Source organism: Nothoprocta perdicaria, unplaced genomic scaffold, assembly GCF_003342845.1.
Source record: "Nothoprocta perdicaria isolate Ctin4 unplaced genomic scaffold, notPer1 scaffold_33, whole genome shotgun sequence".
Lineage (NCBI taxonomy): Eukaryota > Metazoa > Chordata > Aves > Tinamiformes > Tinamidae > Nothoprocta > Nothoprocta perdicaria.
Window position 1 is genome coordinate 2,976,094 of NW_020455566.1, and position 23,962 is coordinate 3,000,055.

The 23,962-nt window shown below is 58.0% G+C and overlaps 2 protein-coding genes and 1 long non-coding RNA gene across 4 annotated transcripts in view; 1 reads left to right on the forward strand and 2 right to left on the reverse strand.

Moving 5' to 3' along the window:
• RNF19B (ring finger protein 19B) overlaps positions 1 to 3,531 on the reverse strand; it is a 13,765-nt gene extending 10,234 nt beyond the window's left edge. The window contains exons 1-2 of the mRNA XM_026043501.1: positions 3,512 to 3,531; positions 3,071 to 3,158 (exon numbers count right to left, since the gene is read on the reverse strand). Coding sequence (XP_025899286.1) covers positions 3,071 to 3,158; positions 3,512 to 3,531 — 108 coding nt within the window. The remainder of the gene's footprint in view (positions 1 to 3,070; positions 3,159 to 3,511) is intronic.
• A 7,019-nt stretch (positions 3,532 to 10,550) lies between these two features.
• On the forward strand, positions 10,551 to 13,622 carry LOC112950802. Its single transcript, XR_003250075.1, has 2 exons — positions 10,551 to 11,151; positions 12,526 to 13,622. It is a non-coding gene; the product is annotated as an uncharacterized LOC112950802 (long non-coding RNA).
• Positions 13,623 to 13,863: 241 nt separating this feature from the next.
• On the reverse strand, positions 13,864 to 20,033 carry AK2 (adenylate kinase 2). 2 transcript variants are annotated; one of them, XM_026043435.1, is made up of 6 exons: positions 19,434 to 19,554; positions 17,991 to 18,101; positions 17,819 to 17,913; positions 17,106 to 17,178; positions 16,475 to 16,670; positions 13,864 to 14,637 (listed from the first exon to the last, which is right to left on the reverse strand). In XM_026043435.1, exons 1-6 carry the CDS (start codon positions 19,506 to 19,508, stop codon positions 14,624 to 14,626), a joined length of 564 nt encoding a protein of 187 aa, XP_025899220.1. In that variant the 5' UTR covers positions 19,509 to 19,554; the 3' UTR covers positions 13,864 to 14,623. The 2 variants fall into 2 exon arrangements, with proteins under 2 accessions (XP_025899220.1, XP_025899221.1); XM_026043436.1 differs by lacking the exon at positions 13,864 to 14,637 and adding an exon at positions 19,979 to 20,033 and having other exon boundaries at positions 16,080 to 16,670; positions 19,434 to 19,559.
• Positions 20,034 to 23,962: the final 3,929 nt, after the last annotated feature.

Genomic DNA, 23,962 nt, shown 5'->3' on the forward strand with positions numbered 1-23,962 from the left:
TGTTGGCGCGGGCGCCGTGTGAGGCCGGGGGTGGCGGGTGGTCGTTGCGGCCTGCAGCCCGCGGGCACCGGCGGCTCCTCGGGCCGCCGCGAGGCTCCCCCGGGCGCCGGGATGTTACCGGTGAGTCAAGGGAGCCGGCGGCACCTCACGGGCCTGCTCGGAGCCGCGGCCCCCAGAGGAGCTGGGCCCTGCAAGGCCTGCCCGGGCCGCCCGCCCTCTCCTCGGCGCCTCGCGGCTCCCTTCGGTGCTCGCCCACCACCCGAGGCCGAGCTTGGCCTGTCCCCCCACCCTGGGGGAGCCCTGCGGTAACAGCCCGGGTGTTCCCCGGTGAGTTGCTGCAGCTCGGGAGCCTCCCCTTCCTCACGGGGCCACAGCGGGTTCCTGGCACCCACGGGGTGCCCGGCTGGCACCAGCTCTTCCCCAAAAGCGGATAAGTTCCTGGGAAAGCTGCTGGCTCTTGCTGTGCTGGTCAGGCAAAGCAGAAAGAGCCTCTGTGTCTGTGAAGCATGGGTGAAGCCAGACACGGAAGGGGCAGCTTTCCCTGTGCACAGCCCGGCTCTACTGGGTGGGCTGTAGCTGCTTCATCCAGCAGGAAAATGCATCTGTATCGGCACCTTGCAGCCCTGAGGCGGTTTCTCCCGGTAGAGAACATCACCTGCATGTGAAGCCTCCTCCCCTCCTCTTACCCTTCTTCCCAAGTTGTTGCTTTCCCTGTGCTTTCCTCAAGCAGTTTTGTGCCCTTTGCTTCCCGTTGCTCAATGGTAATCCCAATGTGCGGCACCCGTGTCTGTCCCTGGAATTTGTCTTTGACCATTCGCTGTTCTCCCTTGGCACTGCCGTGCTCTGGCATTCCTGCCACGAGACGCAGGGCTTTGGCCCGGCCAGATGCTTTGGACCACGTTTACACTTAGCCTCAGACTGCCCAGATCCTGTCTGGGATCGAGAACCCTGTTATTAGCACTGATTTAACGAGAGCCAAGCAGCTCTGCTCCCGGCGAGGCGGTGGTGTTACCAGGGTGTCTGCGGAGCGCTTTGCCCCAGAGCAGTGGGAATTGCTCAGCTCTGGTACCTAGCAGGCTGCCGGCTCTGGTTAGGAAGTAAAATGCGTAGCAGTTTGGTAACATTTGGGTTGTAAAGCCCCCAAAATGCAGCAATGCAAGAGGAAGCGTTCCCATTTCACTGTTAGGGAGCGAAGGCCAGAAAAGGAAGGACGAGATGTTGTAACGTGGCTCTAAAGTGAGGTTATAGTGAAAGTGGCTGTTTTTAATCTGAGGTGGGCCAGGTATGAGGTGTCTCTGGCTGTCACTACCCGTCTGGAGCAGAGGCTGCCTTGGTTTGATGACTTCACTAGAAAAATCGCAATCCTGACTGAAACAGAGAAACCCGAGCAGGGCTCTGGCGTGGGATGGATCTCCCAGACCGTGCTCTGGCAGCCCTGCGCCCTTTGCAGCGCGAGAGCACAGACTGTAACTAATTGTGGGAAGGTTTCATCTTCAAAGCCAACGCGAGACAGGCCTGAATTACCAGTAGTGCAGACAGAGAGAGACAGAGAGCAAAACCATCTGGAGCTGCTGGGTAATGCATCGGCTCGCGACGTGCTGACGGCGCAGAAACGGCTCCTCGGGCCTTTATGCGAGGGACCAGGGCTGGGGGAGGCCACGGTGGATCTGAGGGGCTCCTGCAGGCTATTTTCTACCTTCCCAGCCCCTAGGCTGTTTAGACTTTTTGCCAGTCTTGGCAAGCTGAATGAATTCAGCACTTTCTGCTCCTGGTGGGTGCAGGTTTCTTCTAGCTGCCCTGACCCTGCAGTGGTCCAGACGTTACCATCTGCCTAAAAACAAGCTCCCTGCAGCTGAGGTGTTTCTCTGTGGAGGAGTTTCCGTAGCGCTTGCCAGGAGCGGAGGCTCCTGCTCAGCACGTTCCTGACCAGGGAGCAGTTTGAACACGGTAGTTTGTTTTGATTCAAACTGGAGAGAAAAAAAATAAAGGAAAAACAAGGGGGGGGGGAAAAAATCCCCGAGTCCGGGAAGGAGAGCACACGGAAGCGTGCTGCCAGGAAGGAGGGGAAACCACTGATTGGGAGTGAGATCAGCTTAGCCTCTCCCCGGGGCTGCAGGGGAATTGTCAGCAGCTGACCGTTTGCCTGGGGGACGTTTGAAAAGAAACAACAGCAAGGGGGAGGTTTCAAATGCTTCCTTGAACCACGCAGCACATCGGACTCTGATAGGCAAATCTGCTCTTGCTTGTGCTGGCGGAAAGCTGGAACGTTGCTGACTTCTGACCCCGCCCCGCTCAAATCCGAGCGGGATTTGGCACGGGCAAGTTTTAAAGCTGTCTGAAAGTGCCGTACCTCGCAGGGAGGCTTCCAGCAGCACTGCAGGCAGGGCCCTGCCAGAGCCACACTGCCTTCCTTTGTCTGCACAAGAGCAGCCTTTGGGAAGCTCCGTGCTGCTTCCCAGAGAACTGCCTCCTCCCGCTGCTCCCCAAAAACCCCTCTCGCACAGTGAAAGAGGCACCTCTGTCCTCAAGGAGGAAGAGCCTCTGGTGACGTAATGAAAACTCCCCTGTGTAATTCGGAGAGTGAAAGCAGAGGCTGGCTGCCGGGAAGGGATTTGCAAAGCCTTTGCACGGAAGGAGTGGCCATGCTGGGAATATAGCAGCGCGGGGGCCTGGCGGACACTGCCCGCCTTGTATTGGGGATCATAAAATAAAAGCTGCCCCTCGTGCCATGTCCCCAGCACCCCTGCTTCCCAGGCGCCCCACGGAGGAGGGCGCCTGGAAAGAGCAGTTTTGGGGCACGCATGGGTTCGCTCTCCCTGAAACCTCCAGGTCATTTTGGCACCGTAGCGTGGACCCCTCCCTGCAGCAGGCTGCTCTCTCCAGAATTGCATGGGGCTTCTCGGGGTTTCCTAACCAAGCAGGGATGGGCAGTTGGTCTTGGGTCACAAAGTACTTGCAGAACAGATGGGATTTGTGAGAAAACCCAGCTTGTGTTGCTGTTTTCCGAGATAGCCGCAGACGAGGTAAAATGAGGAAAAGAGAGGAATAGCTTTAAATTGGGAGCTCTGACTGGGGTTTTTTCTGCATTGTCTGACAGGGCAGGGTTGCCTGGCAGATCCAGGACGATCCAGTCTGTCTGGGCAGGCTGAATCTTGACCCTGTGTAAGTGAAGCAGCTGGTGCTGTTAAAGGCCTTTACGCACCGCAGGATTTACTGGTGCCAAAGTGCAGGTGACAGCTCAGGGCTGTCTCCTGAGGACCCACCTACAAGCCCTGTCATGGGGTACAAGTACAGCCAGGCCCGTGCTGGGGCACCCTGTGGACAAACCTGCGAGGTTGCTGTCATCTCAGGTTGTAGACGATGACAAAGGGATGTCACAAGGGCATTTTTCAACCTGTCGGGGTGGAGTGGGGGCAGCTCACTCTAGCTGCACAGTGCAGAGCTGAGCCTCATTGAGGTCCCTACAGAGCCCTGGCGACATGTGGCTTGTAGTGACACGCACTCTGCTCACCTCTCAGGTGGAGATGTCATTAACGGCCACTCATTTCTCTCCAGGGAAGACACTAGCGGCTAGGGAGAGCTCTCCCTCATGTGCAGCTCTGCACACGCTTTCAGGGTTGATCTAGCTGTTTTGTGTTTGCTTCTTGCGGTCTCATGAGATATGCACAGGAAAGGAAGAGATGGTTCTGCTTTATTCCCTTTGTCTCTATTGGATTTAGCAAGGATTGACATTCCTTTAAATGAAGAACAAAAGGCAGGAGATGGGAACCCTGTGATCAGAAATTCAGGGCTCTCCCAAGAGGGTGGTTCTGCCTCTCTCTGGTTACACCTCCTCTCTCTTCCACCTCCCCATCCCACTCTGCTCCATCCCAACACCCACGCACGGAGCACAGCAACCTTCCCACTCCCATGACTTTCCGTGGAATACACTGTCATGTGAAATCCTGGGAGAGACTTGCCACATGCAGCGCTGTAAAAACATTGCATGTGCTTTGCAAAACAGCCTTGCAGACAGAGAAAGGCTGCACTCCCCCTCCTCGAAATCCTGAAGGCTTTTGCGGGTGGAGATGATGGGGGGGAGTTGGGAATCATCTCACAAGCTTGGGAGCCACCTACGCATATGGCAAATCTTGTCAGCAGCTCATAAAAGAGGTGGGATGGGGGAGATGTTGAGGGGGAAGAACTTAGAGCTCATGTATCCACCATCCTCAGGTCTCAGGCAGCCGGATGGGCGATGGACTTGGCACTGTCGCCAATACTCATGGAAAGGAGAACCCGAAAAGGGCCTTGGATATAACTCCACTCCACTTCAGCAGTGACGTAAGGTAGGGAGCGTTAACCGCCTACTTATAATAGTAATCTGATATGCTTTTCCCCTTCACAAAAGAAGCATTTCTTTCTGTGACACAAGCAGAGGCTGTTCTAATTTGTTTGTACACCTCCTATCTTGCACGTTTGAGGGTACGGCTTTGGGGATAGAAGTTGCGGTGATCCCCACTTTCGCTTCACTCTTACTGGTGACCTGCTGTCCCTCAGCGTGTGGGATTTGTAGCTGAGAAGGTTTAAACCAGTAAGGTGCTGTCATCGGGAAGGCGCTGGCCTGATCCTTTCAGTAAGAGGGAGTAGCCAGGCTCCCTCCTCACCCAAGCTCTTAAACAGGCAATTATGTGTTTGGGGTTGGCATGAACACAGACAAATTAGTCACTGGAGAAAGCCTCGGTGCCTCTGACAACTGGTTGTGACTAGAAGATGGGGAAGACAAACCCCTCTGCTAGCTGGAGGCAGCTGCCTGTCCATGGCACACTGTGTGCTGGGACCGCCAGGTGCCACCAGCAAGCACAAGAGAGAAAACCTTGAACCATTCAGAAGAGCATTCCTGAGTTCACGAGCATTCCTGAAAAGCTGGGGAAGGGTTAGATCTGCCCTCAGACAGCAGGCACGGAGAAGCGACAGCACTGGTACAGAGCCTGACTTGTGCAAGGAGAAGAGACAGGCACTGGCCTGGTTTCCAGGAAAGGAGAACAGTGTGTCACAGAGAGGCGTGGAGAGACCCGAGGCGTCTGCCTCGCTGTTCGGTCTCGCGCCTGCAGACGTGTGGATGCTTGGGGGTTCAAAGAGCTGAACTGGAGGCTGGTCTGTGCCAGCGCAGGGCAGGCAGCCGAGCATCTCCTGCCTGGAGGTTATCACCACATAGACCACAAACACTGTCCCTGCCTCTCTGAGGTCCTGCGTGGCTCAGGGTGTGTCTCGTGGTGCTGATGGGGCAGGCAGAGCTCGGTGGGAAGGTTTGGGACTAGGTAGCAGCTCTAGCACTTACGCCCAAGCAGCCTCTCGAAACCACTCAGCATCTCTGACATCCTTTCCAGCTGGCGCATCCCACAGACACACGTGGGGCTGGGTGCACCGCACGCTTCCGCCACCCGGCCCACCCATTTCCTATGTTCTGCAGGCACGACAACTAGCGGGTTAATCCTGCAGGCCATAAACTAAGCTGTATTAGCAGGCACCATCTGTCCTTTTTCATTTACTGATGCACGACCTATTTTGTTCTGTAGTGGAGCAGGCACCATGATCCTGGGGCTTGCGTTTTGCAACATCCCTGCTGCCTTGGTAGAATCCACTCCTTGCAGCGATCTGCTCATGGGAGAAGGTCCCATTGGGCTGAGGACCAGGGACCTCCTGTCATTTAGCACCTGGAAGGAGAAGGGCCTGAGGGAGACAAGAACATGGCTCACCCTAGCAGCGCCTCTCTTTACAGGGGACCTTTAAAGGTCCCCTGTAAAGATACAGGGCTGTATCCAAGCGTGTTTTGAAGATCTCCAGAGAAGGAGACTCTACAACCTCTCTGGGCAGCCTGTTCCAGGGCTCACCAGTCACTGTTAAGAATTTCACCGACTCTGTGTCACCCTCACTGTTAAGAACTTTTTCCTTAAGTTCCTGTGGAACTTTTGATGCTTCAGTTCTATCAGTGGCCACCACTGAAAAGAGGCCAACCCATCCTCCTCACTCCCTCCCTTGAGGTATTTGTAGACACTTAATCAAATGCCTTTTCAGCCTTCTCTTCCTCAGGCTGAACAGGCCCAGCTCTCTCGGCCTTTCCTCATAGGGCAGGTGTTCCAGGTCCTGATCATCCTCATAGCCCTGCGCTGGACTCTCCAGCAGCTCCACATCCGTCTTACCCTGGGGAGCCCAGAGCTGGACAGATGTGGCCTCACTCTGCTTCTGAGGACACAGATGCTTCTAGCATCTCTTTCCCTTGAGTCTTACAGCCCTGCTCTGTCTGAAGCAGTTTCCAGAGTAAGCACATCTCAGCATCTCCTGAAGTCTCGTGACACAGAGATCATTCTCATAACTGAAGTGGGGTTCAGACGAGCTGCTCATGGGGGCTCAGCCCTCCAGGCCACGCTACACTGGCTGCAGATTATTCCTGCACTTCATGGAAACAAGCAGAGCAGTGATAATCACAAAAGGACAGGGGAAGACAGGAAGAAATTCCTTCTGTGTCTCTCCAAGGGGATCTGGTCATGTCTCAGAGCAATCTGGCAATCCTTATCTTGGTGCAGAAGCACAAACATTATTAAAGGTCATAAAACCATCAGGATATTTTCAAATCCAGTTACAGTGTTTGAGTGAACCAACTGTCAAAGGTTAATCCATGAGGCAGCATTTCCTTCTGAACTGACCAACCATTTAACTCAGCCCTGGGGACAGACATTTTCCCAGCCCTAACATACAGAGCAAGGGAATTTTGTCTTCAAGTGTGGCTAGGAGTCAGGAAGGGAACTGAGCTCAGGGGTACTCAGTGTTAACACACTCATCTGTCCATTAGAATAAGGGCTTTTTCCTGCCCACTGACTTGTGCCTGGGGTCCCAGATGCTGCTTCCTGCCTCGCCACACAGCAAAAGTGGAAGAGAGAGTGGAAGGAGTTCTTCAGAGGCAAACAGCTTGGTTCTGCATTAGCTCAGTTGCCCCATCTGGGCTTTCCAGTGGAACATCCAGCCTGCTGAATAGGATGTGGCCTGGATAGGATGTGGCCCGAATCCTCCTCTTTCTGTGCCAGCATGGTCCTCTGCATAGCCAGCACTGGCAGCTAAAACAGATAGTGCAAGTAGGCTGAGAGGGAGTGATTTTTGTGCTTTTTTGTTCCTTTTTTTCTGGATCTGCTACCTTCTTTCCCCCAGAAACTGGCCTGAGCTTTGAGCCCTGGGGTCTACAACCCTGCTGAAATAACCTCTGTATGATCTTGCTGTCTACAGAAACACTCGATTCCTCCTTGAATCTTGCTAAGCTTTAGACTTGCACAGCTTCCAGTAAGTGCTGCTGTGTCCCTGCTGCCTTCCTTAAGCTCTCTCTTGTCCGTAGTGCAGTCCTGCACTCGAGGTCTACTAAGCTGGTGTCAGAAGCAGCAAGAAGTAGCAACTTTCCCGAGAGATGCCCTGGTGGTGCCCGCAGCTCCCCCCGAGGTGAGGATGGTAGCTGCTCCAAGAGAACCTCTCTGTTGTGAAGAACAACTTGCTTGTGGACTGACGCCTTGGGAAATAAATCCTGACAACAGGACTGATCCCAACACTTCTTATTTCTTTCTTTGTGCTTTGGGAGGAGAATGGACTTGAAGAATTTTATTGATCTAAGGCCAAAGAGGAAATGTTTTCTCTCACAAGCCAGATCGACAGGCCTTTCCTTTGCACCATGTGAGGATCAGAACAGAGAAGAAGGGGAGCAGAGACAGGCAGTGCTTAGACAAGACTAGAACGTACCCAGCCCCGTAACGGTAAGGAGGAGGGAAGAGGAAGAGCTGGCGCATGCAGTCAGCCCTGGAAAGGGCAGTTCCTGCCGAGAAATGCCTGGGGAACGTTCCCATTTTCATAACCAGCAACAGCTGCGAAAAGGGGAAAGAGGAGCAATTCTGGAAGGCACCGGCAGCACCTCCCGCCTGCGGCCGGCATGAGGAGAGCGGCGCAGTGCTCCCAGCGTGCGCTCCCTGGCCTCGCAGCAAGGAAAACGCGGGTCATTTTCCAGAGGGCCGAGCCAGCATTCACCAGGTGGGAAATGTAGGAGCTTCTCACTTGGAAAAATCAGCTTGATCAGGGTCATGCTGTCTCTCACGTGCTGTTCGGCTGCCTGACACTTGACTGCCCAGTCTGCCCGGAGCCCGTGCGGGGCAGAGCAGCTCCCTCGGGAGCCCCGTGCTCTGCTTCGCACGGTGGCCTGCGGCAGGGCCGCGGGGAGCGAAGCTGTGGCTTGGAGCAGCCTTCGTGCCTCTGCTGCCGTGGAAAGGTGAACGGGGTTTGTCACTGAGCCCCTACCCGGTGCTGAGACCACCAGCCTGTTCCTCTGGCTTCCCGGCGGGACTGCAGCCGGGAAACTCCGCTTATCCCTCCCTGCCTCCACTCGCAGCTGAGTCCTGTGCCCCTGTGAGAGCTTCTTTCCTCACCAGAGTTGCCCTCATCTGTGGGTTGCCTCAGTCAGAAGGGGTTGATTTACTTAAACCCTCTGACAAGGTTGGGCTGTCCTCACAGGAGAATGGAGCCAGGGGGTTTACAGGGTGGTGGGTGCACATGGGGACCTTGGGCCTTATGGTAGCTCCATAACATCCTTCTATGGATGGGATATGCAGGGGTTTGCAGAGCTCTAGTTCCTGCTCCAGCTATTCCCTCTCCTCTCCATGGATTCCCTGCAGGAGTTGCCATCTAGCACCCAAGGGTGCTGCTTGGCCTCCCATGTGTAAGAACAGCGCGCTCGGCCTGGGATAAGGAACAGAATCACAGCTGGAGAACCTGGCAGTGGACATGGAGCAGAGCCTCATGCCCTGGGCCGAGGACCAAGAACGCCGCTTTCCCAGCCCGCAAGCCAAGGCTGTGAGTCCTGCCAAACCCCAGTGTTTGTTCCTGCCTTTGGCATGCGAGAGGTGGCAACAAAAGCATGTGCGAGGCCGAAAGAAGAGCCCTGCCGAAGAGGGGAAGTGGGTTTCTCTTGAGTCTCCAGGATCTTTTCTGGTTTGGAAGTGACAGAGATGCTCAGAGATGCTTGTAACGCACAGCAGGGATGTTCCAGGCATCCTAGTGGCGGAACAAACGCTGCAATCTCCTCCAGCGAGAGGAAACTCCAATGCCAGGGCCCGGCTTTTGGCTGTCTGGGATGGAAGCAGTGGAAAAGGAGCTCCAGGGAGTTAGTGCCTTTGCCTTTTTGCCAGGGAAGTTTATTTGCAGCCATGGGCTCCAGGCACCGTGTCTTCCAACCCTACTTCTGCCCTGACCTGAGAGGTGGGTCCTGCTATGCCAAGGCAGCAGCTTTTCTCTTGCTGGCCCTGACTGAGCCAAGTTTTCCTGGAGCCTGTGGACCAGGATTTATATGAGCAGTGCCCTTGGCTTTGCTAATTTATGTTAGCAAGGGCCTTGGCTGCGTGGGTCCCGGCGCCTCTGTCCTTCCTGCCCTCCGAGCAGCCAGCACAGGGAGCGAGGAGAGACTGAGAATGGAGAGAGTTGCGCAGCTTTGGCAATTTCCCCGTATGCTCCCAGCATTTCTCTGCTCCAAAGAGAAAAGGCAACATTAGCAGGAAAAAAGGGAAATATAAAGTGGGACCCAGGTAGGGCAAAAATGCGTTCGGATCCCCTTGGCGGTAAGGAGCGCTAAGGCTGGGTTTTCAGAGATGTGAATGCTGATGTGGCCAAGCAGAGGGCTGATCTTTCCGTTAGGTACCAGGGCACTATTGATCACTCAAATGACCTTGCTTGTTCCACAAAGAGCCACCTGAGCAAGAGGAGGTTCCAGGCAGGGTGCAGGGAGGTGGCGCGGGGGCCTGCAGGGCAGTAGCAGAGAGAGGCGCCCGCCCTGCCCCGCGGCTCCCGGCAGGCCCAACAAGGAGCGAAAACACCCGGCGGGTCCGTGCCCGGACAGAGGAGCTGAACAGGCGCCGCAGCGGGGTCACCGCTATCTCCTCTCCAAACTGCCACCAGGAGCCCGCTGCCAGGTAGGGGCATTTGGGACTGCTTGGGCCCAACCACAACGGGTCCCTGCCCGCTCCCCAGCACAGAGAGAGCTGCCAGCAGGGCCCGTCCTCGCTCCTGTGCCCATGCCAGAGCCACCAAATTCAGATGGTCACACAGCCACCTGCGAGGGAGCCCTGCAGGCTCCCTTCAGCCAGCCAGCTCCCGAAAGTCCCAGCTGGGAGGCCTCTCACCCAGCACTGTCCCCTAAATTGCAAGCAGCAGCACAAGCTGTTGCCTCTTGCAGGCTTGCTGTAAAATAAACTGCATTGTAGCCACCCTGGGCCATTCCCAAATGCTCCCTGTAGCGCCAGCACTGGTGCCTTCCTGGGGGACAGTCACACACCTGGTGTCAGCAGCATGCTGCCTCCTCACTGCAGTCCAATTTGCTCAAGCATTCCCTGCTCCGTCTCCCCATGACCATCCTGCTGTCCCCCATCCTTTAGGTGACTTCTTGTGACCTGCAGACTTGGTTAACATGTGAAAACCGTTTTAACCAAAGAGTTTTGACAAGGGCATTGGCTTTTCTCTACTCTTGGGTCTCAAACAGGGTGTCTTTGGCCCAGTTGAGCTCCTGCTCTTTGCCTTATCCATCTCCAGCCCAGTAACTGGTTTATGGCCCCCAAAGGTTGTTGCCCACAGTGGGACTATGAGCCTGACTGCCCTTTTCTGAGGCAGATGCTCCTTGTGGGTCCGGGTGGGTGGAAGGCGGCTTAGCACGGATTGAGCTGCTGCTAATGAACTCACTTTCTAGTGCTGCAGGGCCCTGCTGCCCAGCCTGCTCGTAGGTAGAGACGCTCTGTGTCTCTCTGCCAGGAGATCAGGGCTGTAAAGTCACCAGCTTTATCAAGCATTAGAGGGAAAGAACAAGCCCAGCTTTGGGATTAGAAAGAGATGAAATTCACCCCCTGGCTAACGGCCAGCACTGTGCTTAGGTACTGCGGGGCTGCAGCGGGCCACAAAGGTGACCGTCACCCCTCGTTCTCGCTGCTGGCAGATTGGATCCCGTTATGCAACTGTGATGCTGAAAGGCAACATGACACGCAGGGCACTTGTGAGGACCTCCTGATTCTGCCTTCCAGGCCTGCGGATCCCCGGGATCAGCATGCGGAGCGCTGCTGGCAGCGAGCACACAGCTGAAGGATTGCGTCCTGCAGGGGCAGGGTAAGTGTTGAGGCGCTGGAGGTGGGTGGTTTGGGTGACCCACTGCAAATGCACCCGCCTGGGCCGTGGCCCTGTGCCCTGCTCTGCCTGCAGCCCTCTCTGAACACACATTGGGCGCGCTGGCTTTCCAAACTTCTGACTTGGTTGTTCAACAATTTGTGCCTTAGTCCTTGGAGGAGTCCTCTTGTCCTCTCCAGAGATACCAGGGATGCTCCCCTGTCCTTTTGGACTGTGCTGGAGCTTCCTCCTGCTCCGTGCTGGAATCCCGAGGGACGCGTTGCAGCGTCAGCGCCAGCCGTGTGGGCTCTGAGCTGTTCCTGCTGTGCAGAAGCCAAGCCCTGCAGTGCCAGCTGTTAAAGCACTGCACAGCTTTGCCGCTGCCAAGGGCCAGCTCACAGGAGCCACAAAGACACCGAGGAAGACTCTGGTCCTGTACCCATCCCGGCGCCCGCCCTGGCCCGACGTCCCAAAGGATCTCTTACCTTGCCCTGGGGCTCCCTGCTGGTGCAGCTCCCTTCCTTCCGCAGCCTCCCTCGCTCTCCGCTTCCCGCTGGCCTTCGCTGTGCGCCACCTCCCCAGCGTGATGTCACTGCAGCCCAGCCTCCGGGCCCGAGCCTCCGCAGCAGCGGGGCTCCCGCTTCCCTTCCCTGCAGTTACCACAGCAACACAAGAGGGAATCCCAGCCCTGCTCCTCCACGTCCCCCCCGGCCTCTGCTACCCCTTGTCCCAAAGAGCCAGGGAAGGGGCAGGGCAGGATCCTGGGCAGGGGGGGAGTGGAGGCTGGGGGCCGTAGAGGCATAGGGGGAGGCAGGGAAGGGGGAGCAGAGCCGCGCAGCGCCACGGGGCCTCCCCACCTCCCCAGCCCCTCCGCTCATCGCTCTCAGCCACTTCTTTGTTCCTCAGTGCCACGTGCTCTCCTGCACCAGGGCTTTGCACGTACCGCGATCGCCCCTCGCGCGGGCCGGAGAGCGGAACCGTTTCCACAGCACAGTTGCAGTGCCCGCCCTTGCTCCCGTCCCAAGGTCAGGGATCAGGCATCGATCACGGCTCCAATTAAGACCAGCACGAATCACCCGGTTTGTTCTTACTCGCCACAAATCCACAATGAAAGGTTTTTCTGCACTGTGTTTTTTCGCAGATGGTTTCATCAGGAAGGGAGAAGGGCACGTACTGTATTTTTAGGACTGCAGCACATCTTTAATGGGAAGAGATGGCCTGGGGCTTTTCGTCCCTTCCCCCCCATCCAAGATGCTGCTGCTTTTCAGCCAAACCATTGCTGCATTAGAGAACAGGTCATTCCTCTAATCAGGGAGAATTCAGTGTCCTATTTGATGTTGGCCTTGTGCTATAAATAGGAATTTTTCCCTTTTATAGTTGCTGAATAATTGTCCGTGTGAAATATGAACATATTTTTCAAAAGAATGCCTGATAAGCAGCTTGCTGGAGTGAAATCATTGAACAGAAGGAATTTACAGCACCTGCAGAGCATCCTGTACTGTGAAAACATTCAAGGTCACCGTCACAGAGACAGGTCACAGAACAGATCCAGGCGGAGAGGACATGGGCTTGACTGAGCTTCAAGAGCTTCCCAAAGGTGCCCTTTCCCACAGTGCGTTTCCTGATCCACACCTGGCTAAGTTGGGGATCAAGCCCAGCTCAGAGGAGCCAGGACGCCTCCGTCCCACGGATTGGGAGCTTGGGAAGAGCAGGCGGAACAGGTTTTTCTTGGAACAACAGTGGGCCTGGAGGGAGATGGCAGAGTCACCAGTAATGAAGAGGAGCATAGCTGAACATCCATCATCAAAAGAAAGGAGGGAAGAACAGCACTGCTGCCAGAGAAGGGCAGGGTTGCCTTCAAAGGAGAGGAAATGGTAATGGGAGAGGTAAAAAACAGTAGAGCACAGGGAGACTGAATGGCTGAGGAGCAAGAGAGCTCAATAATGCTGAAGAAACCAGTCATTTCTGGAGGAAATCGTAGAATCAAAAAATGCTCAAATGGGTGCGTGCAGCCTCACCCTTGCTGGTGTCCATCTACATAGCCTAAATCAACACACCAGACACAAGCAGGGCTGCAACTGTGGTACCGAGGGCATTGTGGAACCCAGAGAGCCTTCATGGGCACACCAAAAAGAGCCTTTCTGCGGATACCTCCGAGAGACAGTCGCAGGGTCAGGGTCCTTTTGGGGGCAGGATAAAGGGAGACAGGAAGACACTCTCAAACCTTGTGTTAGAACAGGGTTTGTGCATGTAGGGACATGGGATAAAAGGCACAGAAGATGCTCTTTGCCTTGCAGTCGCTGCAGGAGGAGAGGGCGGAAAAGAACATCAGCTCCTGCACACACAAGTGCTGCAAAAGGAGGGGGGAACATGGCTGGGAATGTAGGAATTCTGTCAGCTATAAAAATAGCTGAAAGGAGCTCTGGTCAGGAAAGGGTTGGGACACACAGGGGTTCGGTGCTTTCAGCTCTACACATCAAGGAACAGGGGAGAGAGAACCAGCAGGAGACAACATTGCTATGGTGATAATACAGCACTGGAACACAGGCGGCAGAGACAAGAAATAAAAGGAATTGCAAGACATTTTTAAGTGCACAGAATAACACTGTTGAGATAAGATCAGGCCAGAAGATCCAGCCCGCTCCATTGCTGTCATCTGCTCCCTGTCTTCTGCCACGTTGTCTGCAGATCAAAGAGGACACGGCAACAGATATAAAATGTAAAGGGGTTATTTTATTATCGATCCACAGTTTAGACAAGGCACCATTTGATCTATAAAGAAATGCAAACACCCATTAAGTGTCATTTTTGTAGTCGAGTAAGAAACTCCGGTGCATTTCTTGAGCTCTACGTGAATTCCAGTTCGCTCAAGACCACAGGAAAGTCACCCTGTCACCAGGTAGGGTGACCAGAGCCCCATTCCCCCCTGTTCAGTGGCAGAAAAACCTAGAGCAGTAAATGCTGGGGCTGCCATGGAACAACAGAACACAAAACTACGGGGAAAAGACCCCAGCCTCTCTTTTCACTTTCAGTTCCTGAGCTACAGAGTCGCTTATTCATGTCGGAATCACAGTGAACTTCCCACTAGCCCTGGAGTCCCAGGGGCGCCTCAGACCGGCACTGGAATTCCTGGAGAAGCCCCAGCTGGCACCTAGCCCTGTCCTCCTCGCAGGTCAAAGACCTGTATCTGATCATTGGCCCGGATATTTCCCTCTACAGTTGTTTTGCCTCCAAACACTGATTGTTAAGGATGTCGTCTCCTCTTCAAAACGATTCTGGTGAATAAAAAAAATCCCCCCTCAAAAAACAAAACCCCAAACAAATAAGCCCAATTCCCCTTGGCTGCCAGCTCCTTTCCCCCTCTTATCAGTCGAACCCCTTCTCCGTTGCCCACCCTGTGTGCCCCGTGCCCCCCGGGAGGAACCCAATGGGTGATGGAGCAGAGCGTGCAGCGTTTGGTGGTGCCTCATCTGGGTCACGGAGTCTCAGCTGGAATAAACGGGAACAAAGAGAAAAAAAATAGATTTAGGGGAAAAAAAAAACAAAATGAATCACGGTTTATGGCTGAAAAAAGACTGGCGAGCTGGATACAAAGCAAACATGAGAAGGAAAGGAGCAGAGAGTGGAAGAACACGTTGTTCTTGCTGCAGAATAAAACCTTGACCAGATCCAGGAACACGAACTGGCCAAGAAGCGCAAGATAAAAGCTGCTTCTCCTGCAGTCCCCTAATGATCAGCGAGACAGAGGCAGCTCTAACGCCACTCTCCTTGACGCCGAGCTCAACGGCTCCACGTGCTGGAGCTGCCCTTTCTCAGGGATGGTGACAAGGCCACCTGGGGAGCCCTGGGGACAAGGGGCTGCTGCTCCAACAGGAATCGCTGGCTGCCCTCAGGCCCCTTTCGGCTGCTTTCAAGAACAAGGCGGCTGCTTTCGGTTTCTGAGGTTATTTCCAGCTCGCTGAAAGGGAAGAGGTTTTTTCCCTAGAAAAGGACGTAAAAGGCCAGCGAGTGATTTTCGGACAACAGAGAAATTACCAAGAAAAGCAGAAAAGGCTTCCTGAGGGTTGGCACTTGCTCCAGACACCCAGAGCAGAGGCAGACGCGTCATCTCCCCTACAAGAAGGGTGACTCGGTAACACTAAGTCAGCAAACAGATACAGAAGGCCATAGGACAGCAAGTGGCATCTGCAGCAGGGGCTTCTGCTAGACAGAGCTTAGTTCTTACATGAGCAAAGGTCATTACAGCTCTAGGGTCGTTAGAGAGCAGCGTAAGACCCTGGGAAGCCGAGGCACTAACCAGTTTAGGGTCTTCAAACAGAGCTGTTTGGTTTTCCCAGGAAACAAGAACGTTTCCATGATCTCATAAGGAAGGTCGCTGGCTCAAGGGCATGTGAAAGCAGTGGTTAGTGGTTCCATCTCAATGGCCTCTAAAATTATTCATTTTTAAACAAGGCTTTATTTGGATCAGGAGAGGCTCAAGGCATCTTCATCTCCTCAGCCAGCGGCCCAGGAAAAGCAGAGAAAAAATCAACTCGAGCCCTGTTCTCATCCTTGCAGACCCCACTTGGCTGCACTAGTTAAGAACAAACAGCCTCTTGCTGCCATTTGCTACCTCGGGGGCCTGCAGCTCGACTGGAAGAGGTTTTGGGGTCCAGAGACGAGAGGGCTCAAAAACCCCATCTCTGCCCTGCTCTCTGTCTCACTTTCTGCCCCAGGGGCGAGCAGAGTGGGGAGGAAAATGGGCCTTTGCTGCAGGGGAACTCGCTGTCACGCAGAGAAAGGGGCACTCGGGAGAACAAGCAGCCCCCAGCCAACACGCACAGCCCTTCACTTGCTCCCACGAGCAACCCCCGTGTTCAGCTTCCTACAATCAGACAACGTCACCCGTGGGGCACCCTGTATCCCCTCCACTCAGCCCTGGCCGCTGCTCTCCTCTTAGTTCCCTGGGGAGCAGCCAGGAACAGCAGCAACCGCCTCTCTTTCTCCTAGAGAGCCGCGGAAGCACAAGCTCATGGACCCAAAGGGGCTCGAAGGCCCTTTCTGGCAGCAGAGGACAGCACCTTGGGCTCGCTGCTCCCTCTAGGGGCCGAAGCACCAGCAGACAGACATGCACAGGTAGGAGATTGAGACCGGTAACTGTTTAATAGAGAGTTTGCATAGACCTGCCCTGCGCTGCATCGTCCCCGCTTCTACCCTGCTTAGCTCTTCCCTCCCTGGCCCCAAAGAGACAGAGAGAGAGATGGAGAGAGAGAAGAAGAGAAAAACAAAACCAAAGGGGAGCTCCATGCTAGGACAGAGCTCTAAACGAACATAACGAGGTCTTTACATGTTGCTCTCGAGAAGGCTGCCAGGATGCTGGCAAAGACCACGTCGGGCGACTGGGCAGCGTCCACGGCCGTGTGGAGCCCGCGCTTGCTGTAGTAGGAGACGAGCGGCGCGGTCTGCGTGTGATAGGCCTGCAGGCGTGTCCGCAAGGCTGCTTCGTTGTCATCCGAGCGCCGCACCAGGGCCTCTCCGGTGACCTGCGAGAAGCAAGGGCACAGTGTCCAGGGGGCTGCCCCCCGGCACCGCTGCAGCACCCCCAGCCCCCTCGTCCAAGCCAAGTCCCGGAGAAGGAGCCGCCGTCGCCGCCTGGCCCCTGCACGCACCGCTCGGCTTAAAGGGAGCCCCAGGAGAGCCAGCGGCAGCTACGGTTGCTTCCCAGCAGGAAAGGCGGTCGCCACCCGCTGTGGTGGGAGCTACGGACACAGTCAAGGAGCCGGGAGGCCAGCGGAGCCAGGCTCAGCGGCTGGGCCCCTTCGCTGCTCCCCGCCGTGCGGTCGCCTCCGCTTCCCCACGCTCCCCAGAAAGGCAGGAGAGAAGGAAAAGAGGGTTTCGGTTTGTTTTTTTTGCAGGGATGCTGCAAAGCATCAGCTAAACCAAAGCAAGGCGAGCTGCGGCCTCGGGAGCTCACATACATCGTCCTTCATGGGCTCTTTCGGGGGTCTGAACTCCTCGTGGTAGGAACGGCCGCTCGCCGGGTGAATCAGCCTAAAGCAGAGAGCAAGTGTCAGCAGAGTGCCCCATGCCAGGGCAAGGGCTCCCCGACCTGCCCCTCAGCAGCCCGAAACATCTGCAGGAGCAAAACAGTTAGTCTCTCCCTATTAAGGAAAACTCATTTAGCTATATTTGTATGAAAGGCTTCTTCAAAAAGCAACAACAAAAAAGCAGCTGCATTAGGAAATGGCTGGTTTGCTGCGGAAAGGGGGAGCAGAGGGAGCGCGGGGGTGATGCTGTCCAACGGGAACACTGGGAGATGAGTGTGTCCCTGATGGTCCCCGCTGACCCTGGAGGCTGCCCGGCCTCCCATGAGGCAGCACCAAGAGCACCAGAGAAGCAGCTGCACAGGGGTGTTAACTGGGAGACACTGGCCTCAAAATCCACACTGGGGCACCCTGTGCATGGATTCCTACCAGCAGCATCTGTTTATAGGGCCAAAAAGGGGCTCTGTTGGAGGCTGGCACGGGCCAGGGAGGGCAGGCGTTGGATGAGGGTGGAAAGGCTCAAACAGAGCAGAAACGTGACTTGCAGCAGGGCTGCGGCTTGAGCAACGCGAGCGCCCAAAACAAAGATGCAGCCCCACAAAGCAGGAACCCTCTCGTGCCCCCAGGCTTTGAGAGAGGAGAGTTACCGCCCAGTGATCCTCCGGATGAGCAAGGAGTCAGGGATGCTGAACTCGATGACAGAGTCCAGCTTCTCTCTCCTCTTCTCCAGGAGCTCGTCCAGCTGCAACAGAAAACGCGTGTCCAGGGGCCGCGGCAGGCGAGGGGCCGCGGCAGCAGCGCCCGCGCGGGCTCACCCACCATCTCCGCCTGCTTCACGGTGCGGGGGAAGCCGTCGAGCAGGAAGCCGTTCCTGCAGGGAGGCGAGTCCAGGTTCTTCTCGATGAGCTCCACCACCATCTCGTCGCTGACCTGCGCGCGGGAGGGATGCGCGCGCTCAGCACCGGGCACGGGCAGCGCCGGCCCCAGCTCGGTGCGCGGGAGCCCTCGCCTCAGCCCTGCCTGCAAGGGGACCGCCAGCCCCAGCACAAGCCACCCAAGATGCTGCTTTTAAACCAAGCTGTGAGAGGAGCAGCACGGACCTGTAATTCCAAGGACTTTGTACCCGTCACGTGGGAGCCTCCTTGGCCAGGCAACTCTGGCCGGGAAGGAGAGAACACGTGAGCTGCTCGTCACCTTGTAAACCCAGCGTGAAGAGGGAAGCTCGGAGAGCTACTGACAGGCTCTGGCAACGGGGACAGACTCCTGTCTGTGCTGCAGCACTTGGCAAGCACTGCTAGAGCCCAGTGGTCATCCAGGGCATGTGTGGAGGTCCCTGGAGCAGCCAGGCAGTTTGCTTGGGCCCTCCCAAGATTCCAGCTGGCCCGGGGCCATTTGGGGCAAGAAGCAGGTGATTTCTGCACTTTGCTGATCACGGTGACCCTCCTCTCTGTGGGACACGCGGAGGCCCGCGCTGGGGCTCCCAGCACCGTGGTTATCTCCGAGCCGGAGCGCAGCACACGGAGCTGTCACTGCGCGGCAGCTGCCTCCAGACCTTCCCGATAACATCCCTATCTTTCATAACCAGGCTCTGGTGCAGGCTCTGTTGCAACGCGCGGATAAGCCACGTCACTGCTCTGCCCCAGAGCCTGCAGCTCCCCTTCCCTGGGGGCTTAGGGGACGATGGCAACCAGCGGGGATGTCCCAAACCCGCCTCGCGCTGCACAGACTGGGGGCCATCCGGTCTTGCACACGAGATTTCAGATACTCTTGGAGACAATCACGAGCGTTTCCAAGATCCTGGCTGCTCTGCCTGCGGTCCCAAGCGCGTCCATTGCGCAGCATCACACGTCACCCGCTGCACTAGCCCTCCCGAGCGTCTGGTTTCACCGTGACGGGTACAGGCAGAGCCCGGGCACGCACGTGCCGGAGTGCAGGCGAAACCTGCACACTGGTTTGCAGCCCAGGAGACCTGGGAACAATGTCCCGCAGCTCCGAGGATGGAGAAATCACAGGGAATTGCGGGAGTTTGACCCCAGGCTGCACCCGCTGCCCAAAGTCATTGAGGGGTAAGAACCCCGGGACACACGAGGTGCTGCTCAGTGGGACCTTGGCAGGGAAAGGATGTTTTTTCTGCAGGAGAAGAAGGGGGAAAGGGAAGGGGCAAAGGCCCCATTGCTGCCCACTGCTCTCGCTGTTCCCTGAGTGGCAGCTATGGCACTTGTCACTAAAGGGCGACCTCCAGCACGGCCCCGCGCTACCCACCAGCTTCCCCGAGTCCATGGTCTCCTTGAGGCGGCGGCCCAGCTCGGAGCCCGAGGCCACCATGGCCCGCAGCATGTCCCCCGTGGCCAGGTGACACACGCAGTAGGTCTCGGCCAGCTTGGGTGCCTGTGGGACAGGGCGAAGGAGGGGAGCGGGATGCGCCGGGCAGAGCCGCGCGCGGGCAGGGATGCGGTGGGGAGCAGGTCCCGGCTGGCTGTGCCATCCCGGGGACAGGGATGGGGATAGGGATGGGGACAGGGATGGGGACACGGTGACCCCCCCCGCCACCCCCTCGGGCCTCCTCCCGCCCTGCCGGCCAACACGCGGCCGGACACAGCGCCCGGAGCCCTGTGTGGGTCGGGGGAGGCTGCTCTCCAGGGACCCTCCTGGATGAGGGGAGACCCTTGAGCCCCGGAGGGCGGAGATGCAGAGAGCTGACCGCCCTGGGAGCCCGGACGCCTGGGCCCCTGGGGAGGGGGAGGGGGAGGGGAAGGCCGGCCGCCTGTGTCCCGGATGCGGGCCCCGGTGCCGGCCGCCGCCCTCACCTGCGTGCCCTTGCCGGCGCCGGGCGGCCCCAGCAGGACGGCGCGGATGCCCTGGCGGAGCCCCGCGCCCGGCGCCTGCCCGCGCGCTCGGAGCCATGGCTGCCGCCGACTGCGCGCCGCCGACTGCGCGCGCCGCCGCGCAGGCTCCGCCCCCGTGCCTTGCGGCCAATGGGCGCGCGCGATCCAGGGGGCGGGGCCGTGCTCCTCGGGGGCGGGGGCTAAGCGGCCCCGAGGGCGGGCCTCTGCAGGGCGGGGGTGGGGCTCTGAGGCAGGGGCGGGGCTACGGCCCACGGGGCGGGGTTGCAGGAGTGGGGCGCGGCTACGGTGCACGGGGCGGGGCTCTGCTAGCAGAGGGCGGGGCTCTGCTAGCAAGGGCGGGGCTGTGCGACACGGGGCGGGACTATGCTAGCAGAGGGCGGGGCTGCGCGACACTGGGGCGGGGCTATGCTAACAGGGAGCGGGGCTATGCTGGCAGAGGCGGGGCTGCGCGACACTGGGGCGGGGCTATGCTAACAGAGGGCGGGGCTATGCTAGCGGAGGCGGGACTGCGCAGCACGGGGCGGGGCTATGCTACAGGGGCGGGGCTATGCTGGCAGGGGGCGGGGCCGCACGGGGCTCCGCGCCACGCGGTGCCGGGCGCCGCTCCCGCTGCTGGGGCGGCCCTGGGCGCGCTGCGCTTCGCGGCTGCAGCCGGCGGCAGGCTGCAATGGAGGGGAACTTCCCTGCGGGCTGGCAATGGAGGGCAAAGACGAATCCTCTGCCCCGCTCGTGGGGCTGGGCCGGGAGTGGTGCCGCTTTTTGCAAACGCAGCAAAGCTGCCAAGTGGAACAAGGCTCATGCGCCACGCAGGCCGTGAGCGCAGACTGCAGGCGCTGATGTACTGCAGGGGGCTTAACAAAGCGGAGCAAAATGAAGGGCCTTGATGATTTGCTCGACTGCCTCCCCTAGCGGGTGTCCAAGCCAAACATGCAACTCAGTCTTGAAACTTCAGGAAGCAGCGGGGAAGCAGCGGGGAGGCCACGTGAAAGCCTGGAGTTTCCCGAAGCCACGTGCACATGGAGACCCAGGGAAGTCACCAAATTCCTGAGGGCCGCCAGGGCCACGGGTGCACGGACGCCAAGGGAGGCTGCATGAAAGCCCCGAGGGCCCCAGGGCCATGGAGGCTGGGGAGGTTGGCAAACATTAACTACAGGCACCAATGCAGGCTGACAGCCTCCGTGTTTGCTCACGAGGTGAGTGACCCCAGCGGGGTGACACGGCTGTGGTGACCCCGGTGTCGGCTGAGCCGCGGTTTAACTCCGCCGGCCCTGGCGGGGAGCTGAGCGGCTGCGCTTGCCGGGACGCTCCTGCACTCACTGCAGCTCAAAGCAACAGAGAAACCAGAGCCCGGCGCTTCCTGCTGCTGCCCTGGGCAGCTCGGGGCTCGTGGGCCCTTCTGGTGCAGGGGCTGAGGGAAAACTGTCCCCCAGCAGCAACTCATGAAAGTTTCGTAAATCCCCGCTGCGAGATAAGCCCGTAGCTCTTTGCCCCTTTACCTGCAGATAAAGAGGGCGGTTAGTCCTTCCCTCTGCAAGGAAAGCGTTTTCACACTTGCACTTATCCCCCTGGGGTGAACCGAGGCTGGTTCCCGTGCTCTGATCCCGCCAGTCTGTCTGGAAACACCGATTCTGTCCATCGCCTTGGTCACAGAGGGTGTCCGTGTGCCTGGCCTGGGTGGCATCCAAGGGTGGCAATGCAGAGGATGTAATTCCCGTTCGGCAGGTTCCCGTGCTGCCCTCCCCGCAGGCCTGGCCCTGCATTTGCTTGGGTTATGTCCCCTGCTTGTGCCTGTGCTAAAGGTCTCTGCCCGCCTCTTGTCTGGGCTGATGGAGGGGATGTGAAAGCAGGAGCTGCTGCTGGAAAGGAGCACTGGGAATGCCCGTGTGCCCTGGACGAAGCCGCAGGGAAAGGCAGGCCCCGTCCTGCAGATCCCAGCTCGGCTGGCGGAGAGGGGGGTGCCACCAGCTGCCTGTCCTTACCAGGAACCCGCCAGCCAGCGGGTGACCCTGCCCTGGGTGACACCGGCCTCCTGCAGCCAGCCTTGGCTTGCAAAAAAAGGGACAAAAGACTCCGGTTCCCTGAGCAAAACAGAAACCTGCCCCCTTCCAGCTCCCCTCCAGCCGGGGATGTTCCCTCAGTCCGAGGGGTTCCCACTGCCCTGGCTGAGCTCCTAAAGCCCCTCAGCTGGGACTGGGGCCGTTTTCTCTCCCCCATGTACAGTGTGGGCGCCGCACAGCCCCGGCACATGTGCCCTTAGCAGGTGCAGAGCAGGCAGCCGATCCCGGCATTTTCCACCCTCAGGCTTGGCTTTCCCAGGCCCTGCTGTCTGTCAGCTGCTGCCCAGGGCTCTGGCGCCCAGCCTGGAGGACACGGCCGGGGTGGCTCCAGGGCTGCACAGAGGCCTTTGCAGCCCTCGGAGGCGCTGCCTTTGGCACGAAGCACGTGCAGATCAAGCCCCATCGCCCCACAGGCCGGGCAAGTCTGCTGGGACACGGAGCCTTCCTCACACCCCAGGCCCCCTTTCCCTCCGTGCTTGGCCTAAAAGGCCTCTCTAATCACGTCTGCTAGACATGGGCTTTGCTTTGACGCTGGAGTTTTGCCCAGGGCGCAGTGGTGTTAACTCCCCTGGTCATTTTTCCCCCCATCCTCTTTTTTTAAAGCCTCACACGGAGGTGTGTTCAGCTAGGAATTTCTGGGCCCAGCTTCAAGCACTGCGTGCTTTCAGTCTCCTGAGCTTGTTGCAGAAAGTCCAAATGCGGGCTCTGCGTGAGCCCCACAGCTTGAAAAGAGGAGGCAAAGAATAAAGCAAGAGCCAGGCAAGAAAGGGAGCAGCAGTTTTTCATAAAGTCGCAGTCAGACGGGATGAGCGAGCTGCCTGCTCACCAACCTGGCCGGGCACAGGGCCAGGGCTAGCTCAGTTCCCCCTAAGCTCCGTGCATGGCTGGAGCCTCCTCATCCTCCCCCTCTTGCTGTGGGGCACATGCCCCCCTGCCCGCCCTGCTGCAGGTCCCCGGTTCGGCTGCTCCACGCTGGGGCTGATCCCAGCGCCGCGGTCCCTCCGCAAGCCCCATCCTGGCCCTGGGAGAGCAGGATCTCCAGGGCTCCGGCTAATCCCATCTCTTGCCCCCACCCAGCTCCCTTGAGGCCACATCCCTGGGTGCTGCAGGATCCTCTCTCCCTTTTTCCCCCTGCCGCCCCCCCATTGCTCCTTCCCACCTGCATGAGCATTCCCAGCTAAGGCCTAAATTAATCCCTCTTGCTATTTTTACCTCCCTCCATCCCCGACTCCTCTTTTTCCTCCCCACATGGAGGAATTCTGAACTTGCCCTTCATTTTTCTCCCCAGGTGCCCCTGATGCAGAGGGGCTGCTCTTACCCTGAGCCCCAGCTCCACTCAGCGCTTGCCGGGTTAACAAAGGGGGTGGCCGTGGGGAGGGGACACAGAGCAGAGCCCCGGTGCTCCCTTCACCCTGTGGGTCTTTGCCCCACCGTGCTGGTGGCTGCTTCACCTCCTGGTGCCCCAGCCACCCTTGTCCATACACAGAATCCCAGAAAGGTTGAGGTTGGAGGGACCTTTAGAGATGCTCTAGTCCAAACCCTCTGCTCCAGCAGGGACACTTGGAGCACGTGGCACGGGGTGGCACCCAGGCAGGGTTGGAGACCTCCAGAAAAGGAACCTCCACTGCGCTGCCCTTGGCGAGGGCTCTCAGCCACGTGTACTTGACAGGGGACCCCGTGTTAGGGGTCTGCTTGAGAGAGGGACCCCTCTAACCACCCCCAGCCTCCACGAGCGCCCTTGCGAGGGCGAGAGCTGCCCCGCGGGCCCTGGGCGGCAGCAGCGAGCGCCGCCCGCAGCCCGCCCTGCCTTTCCCTCTGCTCCCGGCGCTGCTCTCTGCCCCCATCACCGCTTCCATTTCATTCCTCCCTCCGCCCCGCTGCCTCCTTG